At 36.8% G+C, this 26,551-nt stretch overlaps 5 protein-coding genes and 2 pseudogenes across 5 annotated transcripts; 4 read left to right on the top strand and 3 right to left on the bottom strand.

Moving 5' to 3' along the window:
• Positions 1-4,400: 4,400 nt before the first annotated feature.
• Positions 4,401-6,417, bottom strand: LOC106142386 (uncharacterized). The gene is made up of 2 exons (XM_013344128.2): positions 6,125-6,417; positions 4,401-5,296 (listed from the first exon to the last, which is right to left on the bottom strand). Exons 1-2 carry the CDS (start codon positions 6,415-6,417, stop codon positions 4,414-4,416), a joined length of 1,176 nt encoding a protein of 391 aa, XP_013199582.1. The 3' UTR covers positions 4,401-4,413.
• Positions 6,418-6,748: 331 nt separating this feature from the next.
• Positions 6,749-9,010, top strand: LOC132903089 (uncharacterized; annotated as a pseudogene).
• Positions 6,919-10,677, bottom strand: LOC106142859 (uncharacterized). The gene is made up of 2 exons (XM_060950402.1): positions 8,969-10,677; positions 6,919-8,041 (listed from the first exon to the last, which is right to left on the bottom strand). Exons 1-2 carry the CDS (start codon positions 9,082-9,084, stop codon positions 7,150-7,152), a joined length of 1,008 nt encoding a protein of 335 aa, XP_060806385.1. The 5' UTR covers positions 9,085-10,677; the 3' UTR covers positions 6,919-7,149.
• A 216-nt stretch (positions 10,678-10,893) lies between these two features.
• Positions 10,894-13,728, top strand: LOC106134444 (uncharacterized). Its single transcript, XM_013334507.2, has 2 exons — positions 10,894-11,289; positions 12,533-13,728. The coding sequence occupies exons 1-2, from the start codon at positions 10,894-10,896 to the stop codon at positions 13,541-13,543; spliced, it is 1,407 nt and encodes a 468-aa protein (XP_013189961.2). The 3' UTR covers positions 13,544-13,728.
• A 3,324-nt stretch (positions 13,729-17,052) lies between these two features.
• On the top strand, positions 17,053-19,856 carry LOC132903088 (transcription factor Adf-1-like). Its single transcript, XM_060950410.1, has 2 exons — positions 17,053-17,401; positions 18,405-19,856. Exons 1-2 carry the CDS (start codon positions 17,260-17,262, stop codon positions 19,115-19,117), a joined length of 855 nt encoding a protein of 284 aa, XP_060806393.1. The 5' UTR covers positions 17,053-17,259; the 3' UTR covers positions 19,118-19,856.
• Positions 17,390-19,896, bottom strand: LOC132903080 (uncharacterized). Its single transcript, XM_060950400.1, has 2 exons — positions 19,601-19,896; positions 17,390-18,335 (listed from the first exon to the last, which is right to left on the bottom strand). Exons 1-2 carry the CDS (start codon positions 19,894-19,896, stop codon positions 17,465-17,467), a joined length of 1,167 nt encoding a protein of 388 aa, XP_060806383.1. The 3' UTR covers positions 17,390-17,464.
• A 271-nt stretch (positions 19,897-20,167) lies between these two features.
• On the top strand, positions 20,168-25,267 carry LOC132903117 (uncharacterized; annotated as a pseudogene).
• Positions 25,268-26,551: the final 1,284 nt, after the last annotated feature.

Genomic DNA, 26,551 nt, shown 5'->3' with positions numbered 1-26,551 from the left:
TCCGGATCACGATAAGTAACACAAATTGCGAGCTGTGATAAATCATTTGAATGAGAGATTCTCTACCGAGACCTCCTCTCTCTCGTACCGAGATAAATTAAAAGAGGTAGTAGAAAAGTTTTATGGTCACCTATACAGTTCTCAACAGCCAAAACAGAGTTCCACCCCCACTGATACAAGGGCACCTTTAGAAAAGCATTTTACAGAAGATCTTCCCGAAATCAGCCTCTATGAAATTGAGTATGCTCTTAAACTTATGAATAGTGATGGGACTCGAATCGAAATTCTGTACTCGAATCAGTTCGAATCACCAGGAAAAAGTTCGAATGGTGATTCGAATTAGCTTTCGATTCGAACTAACTGATGATTCGAATCAATACGAACCGATTTGACGATTCGAAATGTAACGAATACAATCGCCCCTTAGTAGTAGCTCTTATTGACTGTGAAAAGGCGTTTGATACAGTAGAACACTGGGCGGTAATTAACTCTCTAGAACGATGCCAAGTTGATACTAGATATATCCTCCTGAGACCCTCGGTATCACCAGTGATATCTTTACTTAAAAATTTTTTTTCGCGCCATCTCTCGGATCACAGTAGAACTTTTTCGTCTAATCGTTTGCTTAGATATTGTCCATGTTTTTAGATACTTACCATTTCTCTAGCCGTCAAATTGCAACGATTGCAGTCAGTTGAACTTCGAAAATTTTGCTGTTGCCGCCATGTCGAGTTTACGTAAAGGTAAATACTTTTTTAAATGAGTATTTAGGTGTTGTTTTGTTTAAAATAAGTAATTTCATACGTATATTTTGTATTATTGTTTAAATATCATAAAGTATTGCAAAACCAAACTGTCGTTTCAACGATTTTGTTCAAGTATCATAGGTGATACTTTGGGTCATAAGTACTTTTTTTTTTTATATTATAGGTCATTTGGATGAAAATGATATCATGGATATAATTAATTTTGACATATCAGATATTGAAGATGAAGGTAGCGATGAGGAATGCGACCTCCAATTGGGTGATCACGATCAGTGCGAAGCAATACCGCCGATAATAGAAGAGGATTGGAACGAATCTGATGAAGAACCTTTAGCGTCTTTTGCTGTCGAGCCCCAATCTTCTCGCGGTGACCGTGTACGATGGAAACATACGGAAAACTTTGGTTTTACTCCTGAGGAAGACCAACTGAATGTCTCATTTGATCCAAGCGTGTGTGTTAAGAGCCCGTACGAATATTTTTCTCAGTACATCGATAATAGCCTGTTTGAGACTATGTCTGAGTGTACAAATATTGGTAGCGTATTGAGGACAGGTAAATCATTAAATACAACATCAAATGAACTCAAACAGTTTTTCGGATGCTCTATGGCCATGAGCATATTTGGTCTACCACGATTGAGGATGTATTGGGGATTGGAAACCAGAGTGAATTTTATAGCAAACACCATGACTCGTAACCGGTTTTTTCAATTAAGATCCAACCTGAAGCTTGTAAATGATGAAGCTGTTGACCAAACTGCTCGAGAAATCGACAAGTTTTGGAAAATACGCCCTCTCGTCTCTGGTATAGAAAAAGGCTGTAGAGAAAATGAACGAGACAAACATGTCGCCATTGATGAACAAATAATACCTTTCACGGGTAAATGCAAGCAGAAACAGGTGGTTAAAGGTAAGCCGAACCCAGAAGGCATAAAAGTTTTTATAATGGCCAATCGTTCAGGACTTCCCTTGGATTTGTATTTGTATCAAGGAAAAGGTACTTCTATTGACTCTGCTTTATACCTGAAAAATTGGATCTCGGTGGACGATTTGTATTGAAACTTGTGGATACCTTGCCCATGGGTTCTTCAATTTTTGTAGACAGGTATTTTACGTCTCTTCCGCTTCTTGATGTCTTATTAAAAAGAGGAATCAAGGCAACTGGAACTTTGATGAAAAATGCAGTACAGAGAACAAGCTGCAAAATCTGGGCTTCAGAGAAAAGATATTTCGCAGTATTTGGACTTTAAACTAGATTTGGCAAAACATTTAATTTATTCGGAACCCACCGTTTCTCTGCCGCAACATTTGAGCCCTCAGGTAACACGTAGTACACGCGGTAGCCCGGTTCAAAGTCCCAGTGGAGGCTCTAGGAATAGTCCTAATCCCACTGAACCAGAACCACTTCCTCATGCGGCTAATAAATTAAAGGAAGCCAAACATTTACCAATTTATTTATTTATTTTTTTTACATTTTCAGGCGAGGCTCTTTATTGGTGAGATAGGACGGCGTTTAAGGGCACGTGGTTATGACTACCGCTCGGGATGGTACCTGGTGCAAAGGCTCTCCATAGCTATCCAAAGAGGGAATGCGGCAAGTTTAATGGGTACTTTTGAGCCGGGTGCAGTCCGGGGTGGTATTTTTGATTAAATGTATTTGTTTGTTTGGTGATTGTTTCTATTTTGTATTACCTTGATGTTGACGAAGCTGTTGTGAATATTTTGTAATATTTTGATAAATAAACCCAATATTTTTACCAATGTGTGCAAAGGATTCTCAGAACAATAGGTCCAAATGTCGCAACAAAGGCTGCAACAACTTAACATTCGTAAAATGCTCAGAATGCAATATTTTTCTTTGTTTTAATGTTAACCGAAATTGCTTTCTTAATTATCATACCAATTAATATGTATCTCCACCGTTATGTAACACATTTTGTAATTTTTCACTAATTAAACTTTTTCCAAAATAGCTTAATTTTAAACCGTTTAAGACCCCAGGTATCACTGGTGATACCCTCCCTTGCGCTAAATGGAGTGGGGGTAGATTTTTTTTCCTGTGATTTAAGTAACTCTGAATGATATTAAGCTATAAAAAATACTTTACATCATTCAAGTACTTGTAAATAAGTCTTGGGTCTCAGGAGGAGAAGCAATCAAAGCCATATATAAATCCGCAACGATGCAGGTAAAGTTGCATGAGCTCACAAAACCTATACCCGTGAAAAGAGGTGTGAGCTAGGGAGACACCATATCTCCTAAACTATTCACTTTTTGTTTGGAAGTGAATAGTTTAGGAGTAAACATAAATGGGAGATACCTGACACATCTACGATTTGCGAAAGATATTATACTTTACCAAGGGTCAGCAGAGAGAGCAAACCAGGACATAGAGAATATGCTGAGTACGTGATTGGAGGATAACAAGACTAAGAAATGGTTGGAAGGATTACGTTTTGCACAATTAATGAAAAATAGAGCCCATGACACAGGCATTAACTAAGTTCTTCTATACCAAATGAGGCTCTGCTTGATATTAATTCAGAAGAAGACTTAGAGAAACTATTATCTACTGGGTGCATTATTACCGAAAGGAATCTAGTGGATTTTACCGAAAATAAACCAGTAGAGTCCGCCAAAAATAATACTCTCTCAGCGATATCTCTATCGCTGAGAGAGTATTACTCTGCCCAAAGAGTGATGTAAATATGTAGAATGCCCGGTCAATTTGATTATTTGAACAATTTTTATTAAATTGCTTAAAATAAACTAATTTTAAAGTTAATAAATGATTATTCATTTATTAACTTTAAAATTAGTTTATTTCCTCAGTTATCTGAGGAACATTATTATTATTATATTTGAAATTTCTTACCTCAATGTAATACCAATCATTTCAATTGGTTCTAAAGGGTTTCTGCTTCTTTACATGTGGTTCTAAGATTTTAACCAAATTATTAAAGCTGGCCTCACTCATCCTAAAAAAATTAAAAAAAATATTTTCATCTAACAACAACTCCCTATATTCCTGCATAAAAAAACTGACCATCACTAGTTCTTAATGCTATCAAAGGAGATATCCAGAATTTTCAATGGTTTCTACGTTAATTTCGGCGGTGGCGTAATAAAAGCAACAAAGGAACACGTTTGTATCTATCCATTGCGAAGGCTGAACTGAGATGCAGCCAGTGTTGCTGCGACATCGTGCTTCGTGGCAACGCAGGTGTGGCATACAACGCGCTGTTCCGTTAACGCACTAATGGGGCCTCGCTCTAAGGACCAGGCCACAACTGTGCGTTGCGGCGTCGCATCGCAAAAATCAACGACGCCGCACAACGCATCGTGGAAAATCCGATGCGCTGCGCAACGTACAAATCTGCGATGCGACAACGCGTTGCCGTTTAGTCGGTGTCCATACTTTGAACGACCTGCACGTGTTTTTTAAGCGATATGGCGGAGTACGATGTCGACCACCTGATATCTTTAATTTACGAACGTCCCGTCCTTTGGGACAAAACTATATCACAATTCAAAGACAAAAATTTAAAAACAGAAGCATGGAGGGAAGTGTGTACAAGTTTATATTCAAATTTTGAGGAGTTAAATACTGTTGAAAAATCAAAAATCGGTAAGTACTTATAAACATTTATATTTTCGTTAACTGCCAACTTAGAGCTCCAATGTTACTATTAAAATAATTACAAAATTCGTTTCTGATTATGTTAGCTTCCGTTCTACTTTCATGTGTTGTTTCGTGTAAAATTTGCAAAGAATCGTCAATAATCATTTCTTCAAACGTTTGTGCGCCATCTCGATTCAATACAAAGTTGTGTAATACACAGCATGCTTTTATAATGTCTATTGTGAAATCGTAAGAAACATTAATGGGTCGGTGAAATATGCGCCATTTATTTGCGAGAATGCCAAAAGCGCTCTCAACATATCGTCTGGCTCGGCTCAAACGATAATTAAAAACTCGTTTTTCTATCGATAAAAACTTCCCAGAATATGGGCGCATTATATTATTTGTCAGTGGTAATCCTTCATCCGCCACGAAGACAAAAGGAATTTCTTTTTGAAAGCCAGGTAACGGTTTTGGCGGAGGTATAGATAATTGACCTTTTTTTAATAAGTCGTATAGTTTTGAATTTTGAAAAACAGTGGAGTCACATTCCTTACCATATGCACCTATATCGACATATATAAATTTGTAATTCGTATCAACAAGTGCTAATAGAACAATGGAATTATAATTTTTATAATTGAAAAATAGGGATCCACTGTGATCCGGGCTCAATATACGAATGTGTTTTCCATCTAGCGCTCCTATACAATTAGGAAAGTTGGTCTTTTTTTCATACTCTTGAGCAATTTGTTCCATCAGCTCTGTTGTAATTTTTGGTAATTCCAACCTTTTAAGAATGTTCCATAAAATACGACAAACAAATTTTACTATTTCTGTTATTGTAGATTTTCCACGATAATATGTGAAATGCATATCTTTAAAAGTATTTCCCGTCGCCAGGTACCTGAAAAAAAAAAACAAAATAAATCATTATTCTTCATATTTTTTTAGGTAACGATGTCATAAAAAAATGGAGAGGAATCAAGGATAATTTTACAAAATACGAAAAAAAATTAAACGAGCAATGTAAATCCGGAGCTGGGGCCAAAAAAATTAAACAATATCATCTATACGACCAGCTCCTATTTCTGAAAAAGAATTTTCAAAATAAAACAACATCAAGTCTTGACGATGAAGAAATAAGACCAAGCACCTCAACCCAACAAAGCCAGCAACCTGTCATGCCACGTTACCAGCCTGCATCGCGTAAAAGAAAAATTGACGAAGACGAATTTGAGAAGAATATTATAGCTGCTTTAAAAACACCTGAAAGTAGACATGAATTTTAATTTTTAAACAAAATTGAATGATAATCAAACAATAATTTTCCAAAGTCGTGTCCTACAGATATTAACTGATTTACACCAACCATCATACTATCCCAGCCACTATCAAACTTCACAAACATCCGTCCAAGCAAACTATCAAACATCTCAAACAACTGTTCAGACTGGCTATCAAACAGCTCAAATGTCTATGCAGAGTGGCTACCAAACATCCATTCAACGCAGTGCCTTCCAAAGCGGATGCGAAACATCACCGGCGCCTATGCAATCGTCTCCACAAACGCCAAGGAATGATGATGTAAATGAGCCAGAACAAATTAATTTCGATGAGGAACTAACAAATTTGACGAATGACACACAATCGGATTACGAGTTTTGAATAACACTAAATTGTGAAAATGATTAAACAGTATGATTATAGTATAAATAGTTTATTTTTTTCTTACCTTATAGTTAATCCCAGCATCTCCAGAGGTTCGATGGGTTTTCTAAATATGTATTTCTTTTGTAAATGAGGCTTTATCAAACTAAGAAGCTCTTCAAAACTTCCTACACTCATCCTAAAGTAATCGAAAAATTTAACCTCGTCCACTTTTAGCGCCTCATATTTCCTTTTGAAGTGGTTTCCATCTTTATTCATAATTGTCAGTAATGGGTGCACCCAGTACTTTCTTTTCTGTTTCTTTTTCTTAATACGCCTTAACGCAAGCAGAAGTAGAACACGCGCAGTGCGATCCATGTCTCACTAGAAACTGAAACGTTGGTTAGCGTCTTTACGTACGATGTCGTATCCGATGAAATTTTTGCGTTGCGACATCGCATCGCATAGCTGTGCGATGTTGTTTTTACGATGCGACGCCGCAACGCACTGTTGTGGCCTGGCCCTAAGGGCTTGTACACAAAACTGCGATGCGACGTCGCATCGCAAAAATCTGCGAGCTCCCTCTACGCATCGCAAGAACTTGCGAATTGATTCGCATCGCGCATTCCTGCGATGTTGCGTCACATTTTTTGACGCCATTTTATAGTTCGCTCAGGGACAGCGTGTGGGCAAGACGTGTACTTTAAAAATGACAGAATACGACGTTGATTTTTTAATATCACTGATTGAGGAGCGCCCTGTTCTTTGGGACACTAGTAATGAAGATTATAAAAACAAATTCATCAAACAAGATGCTTGGAAGGACGTGTGTAAAAGTTTATATCCAAATTTCGAGGAAAAAGAAAACAATGAAAAAACTAAACTTGGTAAGTACACAAATACATTTATTAAGTATAACTTTTTTACTTTTTACTACCTACAAATCAAACATTCTATTCATATAAGCACAAAAAATATTCTTTAAATTGTTTACGTGTTTAGGCGTCGACAGCGAGTTACTTTAATGTTTTACGATGTGATCCTTTTGTACCTGTTGTATTGATTTATTACCAAGAACGCGAGCAACAACGCAAGTCGTATTGTATATTCTTAAATTTTTTGTAGTTGCCAGCTTAATGCTCCAACTTCACTAGTAAAGTAATCCGAAAATTCGTTTCTAATTATATTTGCACTTACCACCTGACTACCTACATTCAACCCTTGTTGAAGTGGTTGTAGTTCGGAATCATCTATGATCATTTCATTAGTGGTGTCTAATTTATCACGGTTAATTACAAAGTTATGTAGTATGCAACAAGCCTTAACAATATCTATTGCAAAATCATATGAAACGTTAATGGGCCGGTTAAATATTCGCCACTTATTGGCCAGTATCCCGAAAGTACACTCGACATATCTTCTTGCCCTACTCAAACGGTAGTTGAATACTCTTTGTTTAACAGACAAATGCTTGCCAGAATAAGGACGCATGACATTATTCGAAATAGAAAAAGCTTCGTCTCCGACAAAAACAAATGGAACCGGTTCTTGAAAGCCCGGTAACGGCCTTGATGTTGGTGTAGGCAAATCACCTCTCATCAGTAAGTCGTACAGTTTCGTGTTATGGAAAATAGTGGAATCACTTTCCTTTCCATATGCTCCTATGTCCACATAGATGAATCTGTATTTCGAGTCCACAATAGCCAACAAAACTATTGAATTGTAGCCCTTGTAATTAAAAAAAAGTGATCCACTTTTTGGGGGACTACGAATACGAATATGTTTCCCATCAACGGCTCCAATACAGTTAGGGAAGTTGGCTTTCTTGTCAAAGTCCGCAGCTATTTCTTCAAACAGCTGTTGTGTTATTTTTGGTATGTTTGCATTTAAACAAAATTTCCATATTGCATTACAAACTACTCGTATTATCTTAGCAACTGTACTTATTCCTCGATAATAATCTAAATGTATATTTCTGATTTCATTTCCGGTCGCTAGGAATCTGTAACATAAATAGAAAATAAAAGGATTAATTTACATAACAAACTGGAAAAATAAAGAACACCAACCTAAAACGACATAAACATACATAAATTATTTTAATTTAATTAATTGGTAAACAACGCTTCTCGCGTTAAGTTCGCCTATTGTTCTGTACAATTGGTATTTGATGAATAATAAAGATTAATAAATGAATGAATAAATTAAATATTGTCTATTTCTTTTTGCAGGTAATTCAGTAATACAAAGATGGAGGGGGATTAAGGATACCTTTAATAAATATGAAAAGAAACTCAAAGATGCAAGTAGGTCAGGGTCTGGATCCAAAAATATAAAAGAATACCATCTGTACAAACAATTACAATTTCTTAAGAAAAATTTGCAAAATGAGACCTCTACTAGTATAAATGAGTCAGAAAATGAGCAAGATAATCAAGAAGGTACATCTAAAACACGTTACCAAAGGCAGCCACCAAAAAGAAAGATGGTTAATAATAATTTTGAAGATGATATTGTAAAGATTTTAAAGGAACCTGAGAATAGACACATATCTTTTTTAAAGGTATTCTACCATCACTTGAAAGATTAGATGACAATAAAACACTAATCTTTCAGAGCAGAGTTCTTCAAATTTTAACAGAGTTGCATCAACCTCATGGCTACTACTATCCGAATAGCAACTACCAGAGTGGCTATCAAACTCAACATTTTGCGACATCTCAACAAACGCCACTGATACGTCCACAGTCATCTAACATACCAGATCAAATTAATTCACCCAGTAATGATTATTCTAACTCAAGCATATTAAGCACACTTTCAACTGAAGAAGACTTTGATTTTTCGTAAATTTTATGGATTGTAATATTTTAAAAACTCTTTTCTCAATAAAAACTAATGTAAACAATTATTGTTTTTCTTTACTTACCGGATAGTGAGGCCAATCATTTCCAGAGGCATAACAGGAATTCTCCCCTTGTACGATTGTTTCTGAAGATATGGTGATAATAAACTTAAAAGCTCTTCGAATGAAGATATGCTCATTCTAAAATACTCCAAAAACTTTTTTTCGTCGGTTTTCAAAGCTTAATATTTTAGAAGAAAATAGTTTCCATCGGGATTCATAATAGTAATAAATGGATGAACCCAAAATCTTCTTTGTTTCTTTTTCTTGTATCTCCTAAGCAATAATAAAAGTGCACATTTTTTTTTACGATCCATGTCACGACCTAGTTTTCAATTCAAAATACGTTTAGTACGGTTAACGGTCGTCGAAGGAATGGTCACCCTGGGAGACGCCTTGCCGCACGAAATCGCATCGCAGCAATTCGTGTCGTAATTTTCTGCGTTGCGAATTCGCATCGCGTCGCATCTCAGTTTTGTGTACAAGCCCTTAATACTACAGTGAGCGAAAACGAGAACAGTAACATTACTAGTGACACACAACCGGAGAGAGCCAACCACCACACAGATCAGAGTAGAGAGCAGAATGATCAGAATGCACAATCCAGTGTCCAAACAACAAACAAAAGAACAAAAAAAAGAAAGAAAACTACTTCTAATAATGCAGATGACATATCAGATGAAACTCTTTCAGAGGCTTTCCAACTTCTGCAACAATGTGCTCAGCCACCACAACCGGAAACTGATTCTTACATTGCTTTCGGGCAGTATATATCTACTGAATTGCGGAAATATGATGCAGTAACATTAGTTAATGTCAAAAATGCTATATGCCAAGTTATTTTTCAAGCTGACACAGGAAGATATGGGGATAGCAATTATGGATATTACACTAATTCATATCCTGGCACACAAATAGCATCCACTTCATCACAGTCCCAGTCTCTACAACCTCAAAATTATCCAGCTCCAATACCACAGACATCACCGTCTGCTCATCTAGCCTCCAATTCATCGCAGTCCCAGTTTCTGAAACCTCAGGATTATTCACTTCCACAGTCACCACCGAATTAAATAAGTACCTACCTATATCATGTTTTCAAAAAATAATTAATAATTGTAAACATGTTACTTCTTTAAATTATGATTGTAATACACTACTTTTTTATTGAGTAATAAAGTATGGTTTTACTTACCTTTACATAATCATTTAACAGGTCAATGATGGCTTCACAAACTTCAGGAATAATTATCGATATAGACTGTTTGAAAATGCGGAACAGATACTGCAAACTGACGTACGAATCTCCAGTTGCTAAAAATCTCAATGTTAGTAATAATCTTTCCTTCACAGTAATGGCATCTCTATAATTTGTATCATTCTTTCTTAGCTTGTTATTTAATAATGAACACAATATCTCAAATTGATTAGCATTCATTCTTGCAAAATTGTGTTCACCTTTATCTGACACTAACTCTGCGTACAGCTGAGTCCCAGATTCCAAGCGATTTTTGTTAATTTGTTTCACCCAAAACCGTCGTTTTCTTTTTTGTGATTTTTTGCGCAAGCATTTAAGCAAAATAAAAGTTACTGCTGCAACGGCAAGACGCCGCCGTTGTACGTGTGACTCCATATCGTACAAGAGTTAGACTGGCTGAAACACGGATCGCCTTAGGATCGCTTGGAGCGCATATTTGGGATCGCAAGTTTCCAAGAGTGGATCGGCCTAAGGCAGCCATTACACAGTCAATCCAGATCGCGATCCGTGATCGTGATCATTGATCTCGATTTAGATTGACTGTGTAACGTGTTGGATTGATAGATCGAGCGATCGGATCACAAATAACTAGATTTTTTGAAATCCATGATCGCGATCCCGAGATCGCCATCCAGATTGAGCGTGTAATGAGAAGTTTTTTCAATTTACATCAGTCAGCGTTCGCACCGCGATGGAGTCGGACGACGATGGTGACGACATGGCGTCGCCGCAACCGCAACAATCCACGTCAAAGACGCCGAATAATTCTCCCGAAGAAGAGTTTATTTTATCTCTGGAAACTATGCCAGAATTATGGGATAAAAAGTGCAATGATTACACAAATAAGTACAAACGAAGAATCGGGTATGAGAAGCTCCAAAAAATTTTAGTGAAAATTAAACCACGTACCACTGTTGAAGATGTAAAGAAAAAAATTAATAGTCTGCGGTCAAATTATAGAAGAGAATTAAAAAAGATAGTCACTTCAAAAAGGTCAGGTGCTGGCACGGGTGAGGTTTATGTACCAAAATCGTGGACGTTTAAATATCTTACATTTCTACAAAACGCAGAAAAGCCTGTTTCTGAGGTGAGCTAATTAATTGTGTTATTAGTTTATAAAACAGTTTTATTGTATTGCATTATTTATTTACCAGTTTCATTAGTTACAATTTTACCTTCATTACAAAAATATTGACATAAATTTTCCCTTATCGATTTTGCGTCACGTGGTGGGTTTCTATTATGAGTACACTCCATGTCGACAAACGTATTAGTATGTTTTGATTCTTTTTTTTTATGGGAGGAAAGATACGATTTTGAAGCATATTGCAGGAGGTAATTATGTAAATAGCAACATGTCGCTGTTATAAGTGCTGCCTTGCTGGGTTCAAAGGCTAAATCTCTTTGGAAAATACCGAATTTAGAATTCAGTATGCCAAAAGCACATTCAACTACCGATCGTGCACGTGAGAGGCGATAATTAAATACTTTGCGTTCTTCATTTAGTGAATTTTGTGGGAATGGTTTCATTAAATTTTGGCCCAAGGCAAACGCTTCATCAGATATAATCACATACGGAGATATTCGAGCAGAACCCGGTAATATTGAAGGTTCGGGTAGATTCAATTTTTTTTGTTGGTAAAGTTCCCAAAATTTGGTATAAAATAATACGCCTCCGTCAGATATACGTCCATTAGTTCCAATATCTATCATAATAAATTCCTTTTTTGCATTAACTAATGCCATGAGGACAATGCTATGGAAGCCTTTGTAATTATAATACAAAGATCCAGAATGAGCAGGTTTTTTAATTCCTACGTGTTTCCCGTCCAAAGCTCCTAAACAATTCCAAAAGTGGTATCTGTTCCCAAACTCTTCTGCTACTGCTTTCCATTCGTCTTCAGTTGTTGGCATCTGAAACAAATAATGAAACTCCATTTAATTATACACATAACAAAAAATATACCTTTCAGTATAGTGTAGTGAGGGTTATTACATAAAAATGAATCCCCAAAATGTGTTGCTAAGCGCAAATCTCGAGAACGGCTGGACCGATTTTAATGATTTTTTTAATGTGCTTTTCAGTGAGTACAGGGATGGTTTTAAAGTCATAGTTGGATAATTGGACCAGATAGGTGGCGCTGTTGTCGAAATCGAGAAAACGGGGACGAAGCCGCGGGCACCCAGCTAGTGTTTAATAAAAATTATACCTGAAAATATACCTGTCATGTGTAGTGAGTGTACGTACATAACAAAAATTGTATCTTTCATGTGTAATATAGTGTAAAATGAGTGTAAATGCGACAAACTTAATATTCTTTGTTCTGCAGATTTCACACACGGAAGATTCAGATGATCCATCTATGATACAACAACCAAATGATACTCAAGAAGAATCGTGGCAAGTTTCGAGCCAAGAAAATAGTTCTTCACTGTCCTCTATCAATGTAATGCCAGCGCCTGCTCAAGTTAATGAGGGATCTAATGCAAAAAAGAAAAAAATAACAATCGCTCGTACTCAACATGAGTTACTAAAGAAGGCTTGCACTTACTTATCTCAACCAGAGAAAGCATGCAGTTCAGCAGCATTAGTCTGGTCTGAAAAACTTGAACAAATGGATCCAATACAAAAATTATACGCCGAAAAGGCCATAAATGATATTTTGTTTGAAGGGCAGTTGGGGAATTTGAATAGATTCTCTGTAAAAATTAACCAATCGGTATCCGAAGATATATTGCCCTCTTCAAATTCGTCGTCACCAGCATATATACACCGTTCTTCATCAGCAAGACATGCACCGTCGCCGCGTGAAAATATCTATACTTACACACCATCACTTCTAGCGGCTGAACGTTCGTCAGCACCAGCAAATATACCATCGCCTCGTGAAAATTGCTCTAACTACACAGCATCACCTTCACCTCCGTCGGCTCCATCATCGCTCAGGAAATCTTCTGAACGCTCTTCATCAGCAACACATACACCGTCGCCTCGTGAAAACGTCTATACCTACGCACCATCACCTCTAGCGGCTCCATCATCACTAGGGCAATACTCTGAACATTCGTCATCACAGGCGCAAAACGTTTTACATCCAATTGCATCAAACATAATAATTAACAATCCTGCTTCAATGCCACCGCCTTCATTTGCTTCATCTACACCATTAGTGATACAAGTCAATACAGATTCTCTAAATGAACAGGATAGTTATAACCTACACATTCCATCAACAATTGATGCCACTCCCCAAATCCCACCTTCTGATGCTACTTCTCAATTTACATATTCAGAGTACAATGTTGGTACACTGTTTGCTGAGTTTAAGGCGGATTTGTGATTGATTTGATTTTTGATTTTTCTTGATTTTCCTTTTTAAATAAAAAAATAAATATGAACCTATGTGTTTTAATAGTATATTAGAAATACTTACATAACTGTACAAATTATGATTGGGTACATTTAATTGCTTACGGGACATACTAAAAAAGGGGTGCTATTGACTGGAAATGACTTACCTTTATGCAGTGTTGAAGTACATGAACAATTGCTCTACATGTGTCTATAATGATTTCACCAATGGCAGCTGGAGACATTATTACCGAAAATTTTAGGCATTCAATAGTTCTGCCAGTCGCGAGGAAACGCAATGTAGCAGCTAATTTTTCTTTAGGGGTTATGCTCTTCCGCATGCAGGTATCTTGTTTTAACAAGTGTGGTGTAACTCTTTCCAACAGATGATTAAAGCATGCATCATTCATCCTGTAGTAATTAGCATAATCGTCCTCTTCCTCAGTACTATGAATTTCATGTAACAAGTTCAAATGGGTGTAGATGTTCCTCTTTAGTAACCATGGTTTAACCCAACGTTTCCTATTAACACGTTTCTTTACAGCAGAAGCAATTATTATTGCTACACAAGCTTTTTTCTTCTGATTTACTTGTAAACACGTGTTCATCTTGACAGTGGCGAACAGTGGACTGATGTGATCTGGAGTGAACGTCTAATGACGCTTCAGTCGCATCAAGATCCATCAATCTGCTGTGATCCGTGACCTTGGTCGGATCGCGATCTGGATTGACTGTGTAATGGCTGCCTAACACGATCCACGATCCACGCTCCGCGATCCTGGATCGCGGATCGCGGGATCGATGGATCGTCCGGTGTGGACCTGGCTAATGAGCTTTGCGATTTCTTTGTTGAGAACATTGATCCATCTATGGAACGAAGTTTTAATTTTAAGAGGAAAATTGCTAATGCTACTGCTGAGTATTAGTCCGAATTGTCGGAGCTATTAAAAACATATATGACCAAGGGTCAACAAATTAAGGAGCTCTAAAAGTATTTTAAACTGCATCAGGGCTATATGAAGATGGCACTGATTGCCATCCCCGCTGGTCCAAAAAACGTTAAAAAACTTGTGTCCGAAAAAACCTATCACATGGACCAATGGGGTCGATATATAAAAATATTAAGTAACACCAAATTTATAAACAAACACACCCCGTGTTAACATATCAAAATCTTTGAAATTTATTGATGGTCCTAAAATAACGTAGAGAAGCCTAACAGATGTTTGGTCTTTAAAAAAGATTGTAATGGGTGTCCCAACAAGAACGCAAGATTTAAATTTGGCGGCATTCGAAGTGTCATTGTTTGACATTTGAACACGTGTTATTGTTTATTAGTTTAAGGTACGAGGTTAGTAAAAATGGAGCGCTACACGATTGAACAACGCATTCTCATTGTGAAATTGTTTTACCAAAATGGTGAAAGTTTTGCGGCTACAGTTCGGAAATTGCGATCAATTTGGGGTCACAATAATGCTCCAAAAGAGTCAACTGTAAAGAGATTAATGGAAAAATTTGTTGAAACTGGGTCTGTTAGTGATGTAAAGACAACAACGCGCCTTCGACTAGGTCGATCGACCGAAAATGTTGCAGCTGTACTGTGATGATGTCGCTCAAAATCCATCCATCTCAATTCGACACCGAGCTCAGCAAAATTGGTGTCTCCAAATCCACTATGCAGCGAATTTTAACGAAAGATTTGCATCTTCATGCAAACAAAGTTCAATTGACTCAGGAACTGAAGCCAGCTGACCATAGACAGCGAAGGGAGTTCGTTAATTGGGTTTTGGAAAGACAACATGAAAATGCTGATTTTGCCGATAAAATCATCTTTAGTGACGAGGCCCATTTTATCTTGATGGCTTCGTCAATAAGCAGAATTGTCGCATTTGGGGTGAAGAAAATCCTCGAGTGATTCATAAGAAGCAAATGCACCCACAACGTGTCACTGTGTGGTGTGGATTTTGGGCTGGAGGAATCATTGGACCTTTTTTTTATGAAAATGAGGCAGGTCAAGCGCAAACTGTCAATGGTGTTCGGTATCGTCAAATGATAACCAGTTTTTTCGTGCCCAGAATTGAAGAAATGAATGTGGAGGGCATGTGGTTCCAACAAGATGGCGCCACATGTCATACAGCCAGAGAAACAATTGAATTGCTGCATCAGTCATTTCCCGATCGTGTTATTTCACGTTTTGGAGACCAGAATTGGCCGCCTAGATCATGTGATTTATCACCATTAGACTTTTTTCTTTGGGGTTTCTTAAAGTCAATGGTTTATGCGAATAAGCCGACGACGACTCAAGCCTTAAAAGGAAATTGGACGCTGTATTAATGAAATACCGCAGCATTTATGCAAAACAGTCATTGAAAATTTCATTAAAAGATCGCGTATGTGCCAGCAAAGCCGCGGCGGCCATCTGCCCGATGTATTGTTCCATAGATAACCTCGTCTTCTCTACTTTACGATATAATAAAGCTTACACGATTTTTTTAAAAATATCTGCGTTTTATTTAAAATTTAAATCTTGCGTTCTTGTTGGGACACCCTTTATGTTGATCTAACAGTCACTCAATCAATCAGTTTTCTCTTTTAATTGTTTAAAACTTTAACCAAAAGCAAATTTTTTAAATGTTTTAGTTTTGGGCGGTTAAGGCAAAAAAAACGTAAAAATAGAATAATTTTAGGGAGCAGCGGTAAGGACAGGAGGACAGCCCTCCAAGTGGGGAAGCACTAGCAGAAATAGAAATTTAATTTTTAAGTATCCTTGGTGAGGATTATGACATGGGACTACATAATTCATCAGTGCAGCCATTTTGATTATTGACAAATCAAACGAAGTGTTGATACGAATATGACTCATGATTGGATTACTAGAATATGGTCAAAATTCATAAAAATATACGCGCCAAGTAACATTTACAATGCTGATTTAAATTTAAAAAAAACTAAAATAATACTATCGTACTCTTCTGTGGATTGTTCAGATGTGTTGTCCCTATATTTAAAGGCAGACAACTTTGTTTTTAAGGGCGGATCTTTAACGGAAATGTATTTTAAAATAGTGAATAGTCGTAATGTAAATGATATTTTAAGTATTTAAATTAATTATCACAATAAAACATCGAAATTTCAAAAAAAAATCAGTTACACGATTTAGCGACCCGTCTGTGGACCTAAATTTTACATTTCCATAATAAAAAAAAAATCCTACCAATGAATATTTTTATATAGCAATGGCAACAATGCACGGCTGCCATTTGCCGGCGTCATTCTGAGGTGATTACGTGCAAAAATCCTATTTAGTGAAAGAAATATTTTATTTTTTATAATTTTAATTCACTGCATCTTTCCTGTTCCTGGTGTTATTTAGTAAGTATTTAGTAAAAAATTGTAAAAACATTCTGCCTTAACGCGAAACGAGGTGTATATTTCGTATTAACTTGGTCTTCGCATTTTCTTTGTCGCCTCACACTTTCCTTACGGCCTCGGTCTCGAATTTTGCGGGCAGCGGGGCGGCGGCGGCGGCGGCGCGGGAGCGGCAGGATCTTGCGTATCGTCAAATGGACCGGGTCTCGAAAACAGAGGCGCGGGAGCGGCGCGGGGGCGGGCAACGAGCGGTGCACTCCAGTCGAGCGGTGACCGTCCCGTGTTGCGCGTCTGCATTGTAGTATAGTGTTGTACTTTTTTTTGTGACGTTTCAAAATGTCCTCGGACGTGCAAGAGCAAATTATTTCGGCAATCTTTGAGAGGAGACCCATATGGAACAGCAAAGATGTGAACCATAAAAATAGAAGAATAATTAATCAATTATGGGAAGAAATAAAAAACGAACTGAATATTGAAGGTAGGTGAATATAAAAATTATTTATTATGTTATATACAATGTTTATTATGGTTTACAAATTAATTAGTAGCTAATGGGATTATTTACAAAATATTCTTTGAATTTTTCACGTATATATTGTGCTTGATAAGACGTCCGGGCGTTGGTTTGTAATCGTGTTTGTAATGTTTGTTGATTCGTATTGACAGTAATATAGGCAATGTCATTATCACCGTCCTTATCTCGGATAATGTTATGCAACAAACAGCAAGTTTTGATGAGTAATCTTGCATGACATTTGTTTGTCTCTATGGGCGATCTGAAAATATGCCACTTGGATCTTAAAATTCCGAAAGCACACTCAATAGTCTTTCGAGCCCGCGATAATCGCTTATTAAATAACTCACTTTGTGCATTAAGTACGCTTTGTGGATAAGGTCGCATCAAATATGTTTTGAGTGGATATCCTTCATCTCCAATAAAAACCATTGGTAGAACGATATCTGATGTGGGTAGATATTGTGGACCTGGTATATTGTAGTTATTACTTTGAAGTAAACGGTTCAAATTAGAGTAATGGAATGTCCCTGCATCACTTTGTTTCCCTCTTCCTCCAACTTCTATACAAACGAATCTTTTGTCAGCATCCGCGACCGCTTGCAAGTGCATCGAAAAGAAATGTTTATAATTATAATGCGATGATCCAGCGAACTTAGGATTTTTTATTCGACAGTGCTTGCCATCAATAGCACCAACGCAATTAGGAAATTGCCATTTTTCATAGTATTTTTCCGCTATATTTTTCAATAATTCTTCTGTCGGTTTTGGCATATGTAAATGTACCAAATTTTTCCATATAGCTTTACAAGTGCCATAAACTATGTTGGCTACCGTTGTTTTTCCCATTCTGAATGACAATGACAGTCTTTTGAAAGGCTGCCCACTCGCCAAAAACCTGAAAATTAAAGCATGTATATGTTAAAGTTATGTATGTAATAAATAGTCTGTTCGTTCTTTGTTTCAGTGACCGATTTAAAGAAGAAATGGAAAAATTTAAAAGATCACTATAGAAAGGAATTAAAAAAAAATCCTGCCCCTAGATCAGGAGATGCCGGAAATGTTAATCAACCCTCAAATTGGCAATATTTTTCTCAATTGAGGTTTTTGCAAGATGAAGTTGTACCAAATGTTACTGAGGGTAATTTAAGCAGACCTGAAGTAAGTAATCAGATAAGTAATGATTCGTTTGAGACAGAAGACATATCTGGAGAAAACTCTCAAGAAGATACAACCGGTCATAATGAAGAATCTTCTATTTATCCACAACAACCTTCTACATCCTCACAAGAGGCTCCTGTTTCTTCTCAAGAAGCTTCTACATCATTGCAAGAAATTTCTACGCCTCCAAGAGAAGCTTCTGCGTCACAACGATCAAGAAAAAAGAGAACAGCGAATGACATAAGAACTGAATTTTTAGAATTGGAAAGGAAAAGGATAAGACTGCTGGAAAATGATTTATCAAATCAAAGTAGAAACGAGGCTTCTAGAAATGAGAATAAGTCTGATGACTACTACTTTTTTATGAGTTTACTTCCACAAATGGAAAAATTCACGCCCTTTCAAAAGTTTAGAGTAAGACAAAAAATTAATCAAGCTCTTCTAGATGAGTTAAGTGTAAATGAAAGCACGTACCCTTCTAATGAATCATATATGTATGGGTATAGTACTCAACAATAGAGGTATATCAATCTTATAATGAAAATACTGTCAATAAATAACAAAACTGTGATTTAAATAGTTAACTAATCGTCGTACAGATGAGAACTTTAATTTTAGAGAGAAGATTTAGTTTTAAGATTAGCGTGGAATTATTATACTGACCACTAAGTATATCGACCTTGTAATAAAAATACTGTAAATGAGTGAGAAAACTGTGATTGTAGAAATAATTAATCGTAGTACAAACGAAAACTGTGATTTTAAAAATAAATGACAAACTGTTATGTTACTTATTTCATACGAAACGTTTTTATATTATATTTTTCGTCAAAGATAAATAATTAAGGCTGATTAGTGTGTAGTAGGTATTTAATTAAAATTATTGTATCTGGGAACTTAATACCGATGCCAAACTATTTACTAAATTAGTAGGTACAACACTTCCTTTTTGAAACTATCAATAAATACAATTACAAATTACAATTTCGTTGTTTTACTTACCCAAGCGTTATGTATAATTTTTCTGCTGGAGATATACCTCTAAAACTTTTTGGATTAATTCCAGACTGTAAATCACTCTTGATAGTTTCTAGAATATAGTCAAAAGTTTCTACACTCATTCTGGTGTAGTCGTAGAATTTATCGGGATTTTGTCTCTGTTCTTCATAATTTCGATAAAACTCGCCATTTATTTTCCTTGCCTTATAGTAGGGATCCACTTCTTCTTTTGCCCACAATAAATCGAGCGTTAGGAATACATTTGAATCAAAAAGATGTTGTCGCCGATTTTCAGACATTTCGTTTGCGAATGTCGACAACACAACCACGAACACATCACTACACCGCTACAGTACCGCGCGATCTGCCCGCTGGTTTCGAGAACAGGTATGCGTTGCCCGCCCCTCTCCCGCGCCGCCGCCGCCGCCACCCCGCTGCCCGCAAAATTCGAGACCGAGGCCTACAAAGTGGCGACCAACGCGGGCACAACTCCTGAGCGACAACCAAGATACGTGACTCGATCCGGACGAATAACTTCAACACCTGTCAGGCAGAAACGACAAGGGAAGATGGCGATGAGTCAGGACCAGTTTCTGCAGCTACTGGAACATCAGCGGCTACAGCAGCGAGAACTCTTAGCAACCCTACACCAAAGGAAGTCGATGACGTTATGCACCACCACCTATGATGGCAGGAAGGATGCAAAGGCAGTCGAAGCTTTCCTCTGTGCTCTAAATATTTTCAGGCGTACGGAACACATTCCTGAAAAGGACGTTATTAGTGGACTACCATTAATTCTCATTGGAGAAGCTGGTGAATGGTGGCAGGGAGTGAAAAGTCAAGTACCAACAATGAGCAGCTTCGAAGCATTGTTAAGAAAAACATTTGCACCTCAAAAGCCAGTCTTCGAACTGTGCAATGAGATTAACACTACTTAACAATATCCTACCGAAAGTACGGAAAAGTTCATGTCCAAGAAAAGAATGCTGTTTGCCCAGTTGCCGGAACTACATCACATAGAAGTTCAGCAAATAGACATGATCTTTGGCCTTCTTCGCGTGGATATAAGAGACAAAGTACCTAAAAGTTTGATTAGCGCCTTCGATGACCTTATAGCAAGCGCTCGAGAGGTAGAAGGAGTTCTTAAAGAAAAAGGTGACATTGAGACACGCGCGGATCATAAAGGTGGTAAGAAGCCAAGATGCACTTTCTGTCGAAATCTCGGATACGGAGGAAGTATGCAGGAAGAAGAAAACCGACATCGGGGCCCTCATCTGTTCAAACGCAAGCACCTTCACCGTCACAACCAAAATTTTCGTGTTTACGGTTGCGGCGCACCGGGAGTGGTTCGTTCCAACTGTCCCAAATGCACTAATAAGTTATCTGCAAATGTCAAGAAGGAAGGTATTGATTTCTGGTCGCTCAACATTAAAGTTGCCCCGAGGCCCCGACCTGTAGTATTCATTAGCGTCAATGGTAAATGGCAGCGCTTACATCGACACTTGTGCAAAGACGAGCGTCGCATCATACTGGCTATACGGTCGTCTACTAGAAAAAGGCTTCGCCTTCAGACAGCAGTCAGTTCAAATTACCCTAGCCGATGGTTTTCCGAAACAGCAAAATGTTTTGACGATTGATGCAGAAATTACATTATCTGGATGTGTCTTCACTACTTCATTCATTGTACAACCTGAGGCTAGAGATAACCGCACTCTACTTGGAGTAGGATTTATACAACAGGCTCAGATGATTTTGAATCTTCCTCAATTATGACATATTATCGATAATGATTAAGAAAATTACGAGCTATACACGGAGGATTTCATCAACTTTGAAAACAAGAGCCCTGTTGCTACAAGTATAACTAATAAACGTCCAAATCCGGAATATGCTGTCACTCCAGTTTCAGTAGCAAGTGAATCAAGTAACCCCTAGAACTGCAGTACAGCGATGAATGGAAAATCAGCCAGCGTTCCGAATGAATCTGGAAATAAGAAAGTTATCAGTTACACAGATTGCAGCCGTCTACTCCTAAAAAGACAAGAACGTTGTTTGATGGTCATTCGCCTAGGCTGAACTATATGTTCCGAGATGCTCAAATGAACATTCATCAAGAGGAAGTTAATTTATCCCCTCACTCGATGTCACTCTTTCCAGACAGTAAACTCAATGGATATCGAATTTCCTGTCAACAATGAGCTTAGTGCCCAATAACGTGATCAGTTGAAAGACTTATTGAATAAGCACGAACGAGTCTTCCAGCCAAATGGGAAACCAGCTAGAAACGTAGTACATACAATTGATACTGCTGGGAAAGGGCCAATTTCAGTTCCTCCTTACAGTCTTTCACCGTCCCGGAGAGAAATACTGCGAAAGGAGATTGACAAAATGGTCCAAGAAGGAGTTATAGAGCCGTCAAGCACGCCTTGGACTGCACCAGTAGTACTCGTACCGAAACAAAATGGGGAAATCCGAGTATGCGTCGACTATCGCCTGCTAAATGCAATTACTGTTCCGGATACTTACCCAATACCGAGATTGGATGATCTATTGCATGAGGCTAAACCTATCCCGTTTATGTCGACCCTTGATTTTAAAGCAGGATACTGGCAAATAGAAGTCTCTCAAGAAGAAAAAGCAAAGACTGGCTTCATAACACCCTTCGGAATTTATGTTTTCAATTGCATGCCATTTGGTCTACGAAATGCGCCAGCCACATTTCAACGGCTAATAGACAAATTCAAGATTAGCCTTGATATAAAATTGCTAGCCTACCTAGACGATTTGATCGTGTTTTCTCCCTCTTTCGAAAGCCATCTTGCAGATCTGATCAAAGTTTTCTCCAAATTATGGGAATTTAATCTAATCGTCAATCTAAAGAAGTGCCGTTTTTGTTGCTCAACGGTGAAGATTTGGGTCATTATATGTATAACACCCAGAGGTCGCGAAGTTGACCCTGAAAAGACTGCAACGATCTTAGCCCTGGCTAGACCAACCAACCTGCGTCACTTGGTATCAACGCAAAAAAGAAGAAGGATTAATAAAAACTATTAATGACTTTACTCCGAAAGAGCAGCGACATATAAGAAAAATATGGCGTGAAAAATCAAAGCTTAAAAGAGACAAAGAAAAAATAAGAAAACAAGCCCAAGATCTGAGATCACTCGGGTGAATTTCCCAGTACCAAATCGTAAACGGCACGGCTGAAACTGTTAGTACAGAATGGCACTTTTAACTTGTAATATATTTTTTTTAGATAACAGGTGTTGTCTCCTATAGCTGACTATAATTTTTTTTATTACTACGCTTTTATTAGCTTGGGTTGTATGTATGTATGTATGTAACGGAATCTCTGAGCTTAATTTTCACTGGTTTCTAAACGTCTGATCAACTTGGAACTTTGCACACGTATCAAGGACCGATGACAATGCAATATTTTGATAAGAGTTTCTCATTATCCTTATTAAAACTGTCAGGATTAATAAATTCATTTTTAGATCCTTCGTAGGAGAGTAAGAGAGACAGAGATAGCACCAGTGCCAGTAATCTCCATACAAGAAACCGAGAAGTTCTGACGTATAATGAGTCCAAAAAGAGATGTAATATATTTCCATATAATGCTACTATTAACCTGAGGCTTTTTTATTTCATCGCATCGCTCCATTTAGAATTACCATTAGAAACAATAGTAGAATTAGTAGAATATTTTAAAACAATAAAAAATATATAAGTAATAAAACAAAAGTAATAAATGAAAATTGAACAACTAAATTTATAATAACACTGGTCAACACTGGTTTTGCCACACGAACTTTGATAGCTAATTTTGTTTTATCAGTCTACCCTCATTATTAAATCACAGCTGTGATATGTCTATTAGCCTCATATTTGTTGTGATACGGTAATACTCATAACTAGTACTACGGCAGTAAATTAACAAAAACGCTTACAAGTAAATCCTTATAAAAATATTTGTTGTTGAATTTGAACCCTTTTTTGTGATTTATTAACCCTGTGAATATGTCGAGAAAGTGTAATAATGATCCTAACTCTTTTTGTTATGTCTGCGGAGAACTAACATTCAAAAAACAACGACGAAATTTTACGAATCTTGTGTTGGAGTGTTATCAACAATGTTTTGGTTTTTCTGTCGCCCATCAAGACAAATCCTGGGCCCCTCATGTCTGTTGCATAACGTGTGTGAAAAATTTAACTGACTGGAAGAAAGGTGCACGACCTATGCCGTTTGCTGTACCCATGATATGGACTGAACAGCGAGATCACGTTTCAGATTGCTATTTTTGTCTCACAGACATAAAAGGTATAAATTACAAGAAAAAAACCACAGTTATTTACCCTAACTTATCTTCGGCTATAAGACCAGTCTCTCATTGTAAAAAATTGCCAGAACTAATACCAGTTGCAACTACTTCTGTTGAGAACAATTCACAACCGTCCACTTCAAGTGAATGTGTTGACGGGGATGATGACTTTGAGTTAAAAGGAATTGTAAACGAGCCACATTTGATAACTCAAGGAGACCTAAATGATTTGGTTCGGGATTTAAATTTGTCAAAAAAGCAGTCAGAACTATTAGGATCACGTCTAAAAGAATGGAATTTGCTACATCATAATACAAAAGTTAGCTATTTTCGAAACCGTGATCAACACTTCAGAACGTATTTTTCTCAGGATGGAGATTTGGTGTTTTGCAATAACGTAAATGAGATTATGAAAATGTTGGACATAAATTTTGATCTCTCTCAGTGGCGTTTATTCATTGATTCTTCGAAAGCAAGTCTAAAAGCAGTGTTATTGCATAATGGAAATAAGTTTCCGTCTGTACCTCTGGCCCATGCTGAAAATATGAAAGAAACTTATGAAAATATGAAACTTTTACTTGAAAAAATAAATTACAGTACATATTCCTTCAAAATCTGCGGTGATCTTAAAGTTGTTGCACTATTACTTGGACTTCAGCTGGGTTATACAAAGTTTTGCTGCTTTTTATGTGAATGGGATAGCCGAGACAGAACTAATCACTATATAAAAAAAACATGGCCTACGCGTGCATCGTTAATTCCTGGGCAAAAAAACGTAAAGTATTTACCCCTTGTACAGCCAAATAATGTGCTTCTACCACCATTGCATATCAAATTAGGATTAATAAAAAATTTTGTGAAGGCAATGGATCGCAATGGGAGTGGATTTTTGTATCTAAAAGAAAAATTCCCTAAAATAAGTGATGCAAAGATAAAAGAGGGTATTTTTGTTGGCCCTCAAATTAGGGAGTTAATAAAAGATTCAAGATTTGAAGAAAAATTAAGCGATTTAGAAACATCTGCATGGAAGGCTTTTAAAAATGTTGTTGCAAATTTTTTGGGTAACCACAAGAGTGACAGCTACAGAGAGTTGGTTAGCGAGCTATTATTGTCATATCAAGCATTGGGTTGCAACATGTCACTTAAGATCCATTTCTTAGACTCGCACCTGGATTTTTTTCCTGACAATTTAGGGGCTGTCAGCGACGAGCACGGTGAGAGGTTCCATCAGGACATTTCTAATATGGAAAAGCGGTACCAGGGCAAATGGAGCCCAAATATGTTAGCAGATTACTGCTGGACAATTAAAAGGGACCAACCAGAAGCTAAATATTCAAGAAAATCTTAGATTATTAAGTCATTTATAAAAAAAAATAACTTTTGATTTACGAGATCTGTGTTTTTCCTTAATATTTTAAATTACTCAATAGAATAAAATCCTTGTCTAGCAAATTTTTTTAAATGTTTATTTTTTCTTACAATCACCAATTAAAGTAAAAATTATCAAAAAAGTCCGTGTGGCACGACAAAGTTAAAATTTTGTTGACCAGTGTAATACAAGAAAAAAGTTACTACCTACAGAATTTTGCGATATTTAATACGTATTTAACATATTAATGCAATTCTTGAATTAACATTAGGTATCTTTTGCCTATTTATAATAGCAACACTGTAATACTCGTTTGGAAAATGAGTGACAATTTATTTATTTCAAATAAGTTTTGACAGTAAGTTTTGAATTCGATTCGAACACCTGTAAACTTTTTTTCTGTTTTTTTACCGGTGCCTGTGTATTTATTTGCACTTTGTTTTGTGCTGATAACTTGTCGTTATTTGGAGTTTGGAATCTTCCGTTGAGTCGAGCTTTGTTCTTCCGGATATTCGTGCGATTTTATCATCTGAGATTGGACTCTGACTGTGTTCACTGTGTTGTGCAGATATTTTGAGATAGGACTCCAGTAATAAGTACCTGATTATTTGAGATATGACTCCCAAGTTTGTGTTTGTTTTTGTGAAAGACAGATTTTACAACAAAAGTGCCACGATGTCTTCAGATAAACATGGTTGCGTTCCTGGTTGTAAAGGCAGTGGAGGTATGTTTGAAATATTTTTGTTCCTGTATCAATCTGCCTCTTAATCTTGTTTTTTGATTCCTGGCAAGGCCACAATCGAAAATTATTATGTTTGCTGGATAGTTAAAAATATTATATTAACAGTGATTTTTCCCTATAAAATTCTTTTCAACTGGGTTTAACAATCATCATTATGAGAATTATACTAATATTTACTACATCAAGCACCCTACGCTTTTGACTCCGATTTAAATGGTTTTGTTTATAAATTTAATTGTGTTATAATTTTAATCGGAGGTAATTGACTATAACTGATTGTTCGACTTGCTACTACTGTTTAATAATTCCTTTGTCATTAATTTTTATTTTCTATTTTTTAGTTCGATTAGCAATAAAAGCGTAGTTTTTTAGTTTTTTTTTGATTTCATTATGATTGCCGCTACTAAGGTACAAAAATACATAAACCCCTAAGTTTATAATACCATTTGTTTTTCAGTATACTTTTAATCATATAATAAAAACAGTGGATTTTCTAGGGATTTACCTTTTTTTATTTAAAT

The sequence above is a fragment of the Amyelois transitella genome, chromosome 21 (assembly GCF_032362555.1).
Source record: "Amyelois transitella isolate CPQ chromosome 21, ilAmyTran1.1, whole genome shotgun sequence".
NCBI lineage: Eukaryota > Metazoa > Arthropoda > Insecta > Lepidoptera > Pyralidae > Amyelois > Amyelois transitella.
Note: the sequence above shows the minus strand (reverse complement) of the source record. Positions and strands in the feature narration are given on the sequence as shown.

Coding starts and splice junctions, on each gene's coding strand:
- LOC106142386 (XM_013344128.2), bottom strand. CDS start 6,417: ATGGATCGCACTGCGCGTGTTCTACTTCTGCTTGCGTTAAGGCGTATT. Junction 5,297..6,124: donor ATGCTGGGATTAACTATAAG/GTAAGAAAAAAA, acceptor TTTTTTTTTCAG/GTACCTGGCGACGGGAAATA.
- LOC106142859 (XM_060950402.1), bottom strand. CDS start 9,084: ATGAGCATATCTTCATTCGAAGAGCTTTTAAGTTTATTATCACCATAT. Junction 8,042..8,968: donor ATGATTGGCCTCACTATCCG/GTAAGTAAAGAA, acceptor TTTATGTTACAG/ATTCCTAGCGACCGGAAATG.
- LOC132903080 (XM_060950400.1), bottom strand. CDS start 19,896: ATGTCTGAAAATCGGCGACAACATCTTTTTGATTCAAATGTATTCCTA. Junction 18,336..19,600: donor AAATTATACATAACGCTTGG/GTAAGTAAAACA, acceptor TTTAATTTTCAG/GTTTTTGGCGAGTGGGCAGC.
- LOC106134444 (XM_013334507.2), top strand. CDS start 10,894: ATGGAGTCGGACGACGATGGTGACGACATGGCGTCGCCGCAACCGCAA. Junction 11,290..12,532: donor CAGAAAAGCCTGTTTCTGAG/GTGAGCTAATTA, acceptor TTTGTTCTGCAG/ATTTCACACACGGAAGATTC.
- LOC132903088 (XM_060950410.1), top strand. CDS start 17,260: ATGTCCTCGGACGTGCAAGAGCAAATTATTTCGGCAATCTTTGAGAGG. Junction 17,402..18,404: donor AAACGAACTGAATATTGAAG/GTAGGTGAATAT, acceptor TCTTTGTTTCAG/TGACCGATTTAAAGAAGAAA.